Source organism: Rana temporaria, chromosome 3 (genome assembly GCF_905171775.1).
Source record: "Rana temporaria chromosome 3, aRanTem1.1, whole genome shotgun sequence".
In the NCBI taxonomy this organism is placed as follows: Eukaryota; Metazoa; Chordata; class Amphibia; order Anura; family Ranidae; genus Rana; species Rana temporaria.
This window is the reverse complement of record NC_053491.1, coordinates 471,917,314-471,923,779: the sequence shown is the minus strand read 5'-3', so window position 1 is coordinate 471,923,779 and position 6,466 is coordinate 471,917,314. Positions and strand designations below refer to the sequence as shown.

General features: G+C 42.2%; 1 protein-coding gene across 1 annotated transcript; it reads right to left on the bottom strand.

The window, feature by feature from the left end:
* Positions 1-4,222: 4,222 nt before the first annotated feature.
* Positions 4,223-5,774, bottom strand: LOC120930659 (E3 ubiquitin-protein ligase TRIM39-like). Its single transcript, XM_040341835.1, has 3 exons — positions 5,568-5,774; positions 5,471-5,524; positions 4,223-5,309 (listed from the first exon to the last, which is right to left on the bottom strand). Exons 1-3 carry the CDS (start codon positions 5,772-5,774, stop codon positions 4,611-4,613), a joined length of 960 nt encoding a protein of 319 aa, XP_040197769.1. The 3' UTR covers positions 4,223-4,610.
* Positions 5,775-6,466: the final 692 nt, after the last annotated feature.

Below are 6,466 nucleotides of genomic sequence, written 5' to 3'. Positions count from 1 at the left end.
TGTTTGATCACCACTTTTTTTTATTTTTTAACTACGGTATATAAAAAAAATGCTGAAAAATAAACAATATTTTGTACTTTCTGTTATAAAACGTATCCAATAAAATCAATGGTCATCATAAATTTAGGCCAAAGTGTATTCTGCTATCCTTCTGTGTAAAATAAAAATAAAACTTGCAATAATTGGTTTGTGTAAAATTAGAGTTTACAAACTGTGATATATATTTGAAAATTGATCAATGCCGATGTACTGATCTCATTTCTTGAGGCCGTAAAATGCCAGGACAGCACAACCCCCCAAATGACCCATGTTTGGAAAGCAGGCAGTCTGAGGTACTTAGTAGGTCATATGGCAAGTTTTTTTAACCACTTAAGGAACCCTTCACGTTGATATACGTCAGCAGAATGGCACGGCTGAACGTATAGGTACGTTGTCCTTTAAGCCCAGCTGTGGGGTCGTCGGCACGCGCCCGCGACCCGGTCCGAAGCTCCGTGACCATGACCGCGGGACTCGTGGACCCGATCGCCGCTGGAGTCCCGTGATCAGTCCCCGGAGCTGAAGAACGGGGAGAGCCGTATGTAAACACGGCTTCCCCGTTCTTCACTGTGGCTCCGTCATCGATCGTGTGATCCCTTTTATAGGGGGACATAATCAATGACGTCACACCTACAGCCACACCCCCCTACAGTTGTAAACACACTTTAGGGAACACATAACCCCAACAGCGCCCCCTTGTGGTTAACTCCCAAACTGCAACTGTCATTTTCACAATAAGCAATGCATTTTAAATGCATTTTTTTGCTGTGAAACTGACAATGGTCCCAAAAATGTGTCAAAATTGTCCGAAGTGTCCGCCGTAATGTCGCAGTCACAAAAAATAAATAAAAATAAAACTATCCCCTATTTTGTAAACGTTATAAATTTTGCGCAAACCAACCGATAAACGCTTATTGCGATTTTTTTTTTTACCAAAAATAGGTAGAAGAATACGTATCGGCCTAAACTGAGGAAAAACATTTTTTTTTTATATTTTTGGGGGATATTTATTATAGCAAAAAGTTAAAAATATTGCATTTTTTTCAAAATTGTCGCTCTATTTTTGTTTATAGCGCAAAATATAAAAAACGCAGAGGTGATCAAATACCACCAAAAGAAAGCTCTATTTGTGGGAAAAAAGGACGCCAATTTTGTTTGGGAGCCACGTCGCACGACTGCGCAATTGTCAGTTAAAGCGACACAGTCCCGAATCGCAAAAAGGGGCAAGGTGCATTTTGGTCCGGGGTTAAGGGGTTAAGTTGACATTTTTTAGTCACAAGTTTTGGAAACATTAAGAAAATGTAAAAAAATATATATATATATTTTTACATATTGTCACCAGTGATGGTATGTATATATATATATATATATATATATATATATATATATATATATAATTCATTTTTTCTTAACGTTTCAAAAAAAAAAATTCAAACCTCCGGTCATCAGAGTAGTTCAGTGTCACCATATGGAAACTGTACTACTCCTCTGGGGGTCATTCTGGAATTTTTTAAATACTACAGTATTATTGCTTATAACAGTGATGATCACTGTCATACGCAATTGTTTTAGCTGTCATGAATGGCTTTCATCCATGACAGCTTGTGATCTGTGATTGGCTACTTCTAATCACATGGTAGAGGGTGCTGTGATTGGCCCAGGTACCATGTGATAGCTGGGGGGGGGGGGGGCAATCACAATAGTAAGCAAAACAGTCATTATTGACTGTTTTGTTGACATTCTGATCATGTGATTGCTATGACCAATCACAGCAATCACATGATACCCTGACCGCTCACAGCAGCTGGGTACCGAGTGCCGTGATCTTCTGTGTCCACCAGTGTGTTTCTTCTCGATGTCGTACCAGTACTTCGCTGAGCCTGCAGTTGCCACTTTTCTGCAGTAAATGTACTGTGGGGGGCACAAGTGGTTAAACTCTTGTCAGATAATAAGGCCATTATAATCAATGGGTCATGGCTTCCCATTACTCGAATTCACCACCGTGCAGGAATCAATATACAGACTGGAGTCTCACCCAATCAGCTGCGATCCTTGACACTCATAGGTTTATACAAGGCAAATGCAGCCTATCATGGTCACCAGACACCCCTCTCTGTTCTCCACCTTCACTGATCCAATCACCATCCACACCTTCAATCACTCCAACACGTAGTATAGAGAAGACAAAACTCATAGTGGAGTAAAACCATAAAAACACTTTATTCCCATAAAAATCTGCTTACAGAGCATAACATATAGAAGCCTTAACAGTACATGTGATTTGTATACACAAATATGGCGGATACCAGACTTTTGGTTCTGGGGGCGGAGTCTGACCTCACTTCCAGCCCACTTCCATTATGATGGACGGCGGGTGTCGGATCCCTAAAGTGTAACTAAAAGCAAAACTTTTTTAGTTTTGTTTTGGACGGAGTGGAGAGGGATTAGAACCCCTGTCAGGTTTTTTTGCTCTGTGTCCCCGTTAGGGAAATTTACCCTCTCTATTTGTCCTGTATTCCATTATAATTGAAAGTGAAAGTGAAACTAATTCCCACATTTTGGGTTGTCCCCATAAAAGTAATAGAGGGGAAATCTTCCTCTGGAGACACTAGTTCTGGTGACTTGGGGGGGCCCCAAGGGATTCCCTTAATTTGCAGGGATTTCCTATTCCTTCCTGTTTTGGCTATGGGACAGGAAGTGAAGGGAAATCTCCCCAATGGAACACAGATGGCAAAAAAAAAAAAAAACTGACAGAAGCAATGACCCCCCCAAAATAAAAAAATGCCTTTAGTTTTATATTGACAACCAACTATTTTTTTCCCCAACAGTCATTCTCCTGTCAGTTGGGAAGCTTCACCTCGATGGGAGGCGTCCCACCGACTGCTGTCTCTTGGCTGTGACAGCTGTTATATAGGCAAGTCACATGATGTCATAAGGGGCGGGGTCACCTGGTTATGTCATCGAGTGGCCCTGCCCTTTTTTATAACAGCTGTCACAGCCAAGAGACAGCATTTGGCAGGATGCCTCTGATCGAGGCAGGGACTTTTTATACATTTTTTTTATTTTACGGGTCCCTGATTGAAGATGGATGGACATTGCAGGACAGAATGTTCGTTTTTACTTTTTTGACACTTTTTTTGATGAATGGGTAGGGGTACAATGTACCCCTTCCCATTCACACAGGAGGGGCGGGATCTGGGGGCCCCCTTTGGTAAAAGGGGCTTCCAGATTTCGATAAGCTCCCTGCCCGCAGACTCCCACAACCACTGGTCAATACTTGTGTGGATGAGGCGCTTGTCCCCATCAACATGGGGACAAGGTGCTTTGGGGGGCACCCCAAAGCACCCTCCCCATGTTGATGGCAAGTGGCCTGGCATAGTTCAGGGGGGGCACTCGTTCGTCCCCCTATCCTGACCTGCCAGGTTGCATGCTCGGATAACAGTCTGGTATGGATTTTGGGGGGACCCCCACGCCATTTAAAAAAAAAATTGGCACAGGGTTCCCCCTTAAAATCCATACCAGACCTGAAGGGCCTGGTATGGATTTTGGGGAGCCTCAAGCCATTTTCTTTTTTACATTTTGGTGTGGAGATCCCCTTAATATGCATACCAGACTCAAAGGGCCTGGTATAGACTGGGGGGCGCAAGCCTTTTGTTTAATGTTATTTTTATCTATATTGCCGCGAGTCCATTTTTCCTTTAGAAAGGGGACCCCCCCAGGCACAATATTTAAAGAAATATTTCATTTTTATTGTTTCACTTTAAGCATTATTGAAATCACTGCTCCTAAAAAATGTTTTGTTTTTAAAACTTTTTTTGCATTGATACATGTCCCCTGGGGCAGGACCCGGGTCCCCAAACACTTTTTATGGCAATAACTTGCATACAAGCCTGTAAAATTAACACTTTTGATTTTTCACGTGCGTGTCCCATAGACTTTAACGGTGTTCGCACAAATTCATTTATCATTTCCCTTCCACTTCACAATTACGTGCCACTTTGTGTTGAACTATTACATAAAATCCCAATAAAATACATTTACATTTTTGGTTGCAATGTGACAAAATGTGGAAAATTTCAAGAGGTATGAATACCTTTTCAAGGCGCTGTACCTCACTTAAAATGTTGGTAGATTTATCTGATGCTGGCATTACATTCCGCATATATTCACCTAACTTGTATTATCATTACTATGGCTGAAGTATAGTTACTGATTCACATTCTTATATTGGATAAATCACCACTTAAATGTTCTTATATATGTGATTATTGTTCATGTATTATCTTTTGAAATTTCAATATAAATCTAATTTGAAAAAAAAGAAAAAGAAAAGAAAATAGATATATAGATAGGCCCATCTTTACTGACCAATAGGACCATGTTAATCACTGTTATGTCAGATCTTCTACCCAGTGATCAATGAGTGACAGAGGGAGAATTCTCACCTACATTTATTTATAGTAGAAAAACATGAGTAGTGACTTAAAAAAACACGAGTAGTGACTTAAGCCCCACCACTTCCTTTTCCTATTGGCTGAATATTCCACCAATCCCAAACCTATGATGTCACCAGTTTATATCTCCCGATTCCCCCCAAAGATCTTTATACAACCTCTCACTACCCAATTCCCAGCATGGAGGGGCTCAGTGAAGGTGGTGGTGAAGGTGTAGAGGTGTCGGATCGGGTCACACAGATCATAAAAGGAGATCCGCCCGGCCTCATAATCCAGATATATCCTGACTCTGTTACTGGAGAGATTGGTGGGTAAGGGGATCTGTTTATTATCATGTCTCACCTCATACTGATTTATATACCTGTACAAACCCCAGGACTTGTTATTCCATCCAATCCCTGACTGCCATCCTCTTCTGTCTATACTGGGGTAACACATTCCTACTATCCATACATCTGATCCCCCGACATCCACTTCCCAGTAATGTCTCCCTGAGGAGAAACTCTGACTGCTCAACACCTGAGGACAAAACTGAAATCTCTCTGGAGTTTCTGTACGATTCTGGTCTATATCTGACCAGGATACAGTTTTCCTGTCATCTGATATATGGAGATTATTATGGGCTGTGTTTACATCCAGTAATATGTCTGCAGCTTCCTGTATATAGAAGTCTACATTTCCCTCTGTTATTATATAAGATAAACCTGCATGTAATGTGTGTGATATCTCAACCACATCCAGACTCCCTCCATCATGGAGGAGCTTCTCTTGCCTCTCTCTGTCCTCATTATCTTCATCCTCAGTATCACACAAGTCACCTGTGTCTGATTCCTGTAAGACAGTCAGTGGATCCGTCATGTTACACAGCTCCTCAATGTGATGCATCTTCCTGGACAGCTCCTCCTTCTTTATTTCCAGATCCCGGATGGAGACGGAGACCTGCTCTGCCCACTTGGAGGTCTCCCTTAGGACTCTCTTCTCCAGGTCTTCCAGACGTCTCCTGAGATCTTTAAACAAGGCAGTGTCACCAGCCGCTTTTTCTTCTACTTTCCTCCTGTTTTCCAGCAGACTCTGGACTCTTTCCTCCGTTTCCTCTCTCTTTGTCAGAAGTTTCTGCAGAACGATCCTCAGTGTCTCCTTCTTCTTCTCAGAAGCCTCATCCAGTGACTCCATCTCATGTCCTTTATGTCCTCCAATCATGCAAGACAAACAGACACAGGTATCATCCTCAGTGCAGTAATACTCCAGGATCTTCTTATGGATGGAGCATTTCTGGCTCTCCATGGACAAGGTGAGGTCAGTTAAGATGTGTTCTGGGGACTTTCTGTGGACTCTCTTTTTGTGGATCCAACAGCAGGTATGGGAGAGTCCACACAGTGAGTACAGAAGACCCCGGACTCCTCCTGATCTGGCTGAGCAGATAGGAAATTCTCCACTAGGTTACGTAGTGTTATGTTCCTCTGCAGTACAAGCCGATCCCGAAACTTCTCTTTGCATTCAGAACAGGAATATCCTCCAGACCCCCCCTGTGTATCCAGCACGCGATCAATACAGACCCTGCAGAAGTTTTTTCCTCATCTCAGGTTTACAGGATCTGTATACATTTTCAGACAGACGGAACTTTCCAGCTCAGCTCTCAGATCAGCAAACGCCTTCGCATGACAGCAGAAGAGAGAAATGATATTTAAATTCTCTGACACCGGGGAAGAATGCAGTTGGGTGGGTCACACATTCTCTTACACAGGGTGAGGCTGGGCTGGGTCAGAGATAAAAGACACAAAAATCAATATTCCAAAAGAAGGAGTTTTTTTGCAGCGTTAAAGATAAATCATAGCTCCCAACTGTAGAAGAGACAGAATGAGTGAAAGACGACCGTAGAGAAGAAATGTGGAGCATAAAGTGCTCTGAGAGTACAAATAACAGCACTAGCTTCAATTATCACCTGTGAACAAAGCTATGTATGTGCAAATACAATA

Bases quoted from the DNA above. Each gene is read 5' to 3' on its own strand.
- LOC120930659 (XM_040341835.1), bottom strand. From the start codon at position 5,774: ATGGAGAGCCAGAAATGCTCCATCCATAAGAAGATCCTGGAGTATTAC. The intron at 5,525-5,567 runs GTCCAGAGTCTG...TAGAAGAAAAAG, and splicing joins GAGAGGAAACGGAGGAAAGA to CGGCTGGTGACACTGCCTTG. The intron at 5,310-5,470 runs AGAAGAGAGTCC...GAATCAGACACA, and splicing joins GAGACGTCTGGAAGACCTGG to GGTGACTTGTGTGATACTGA.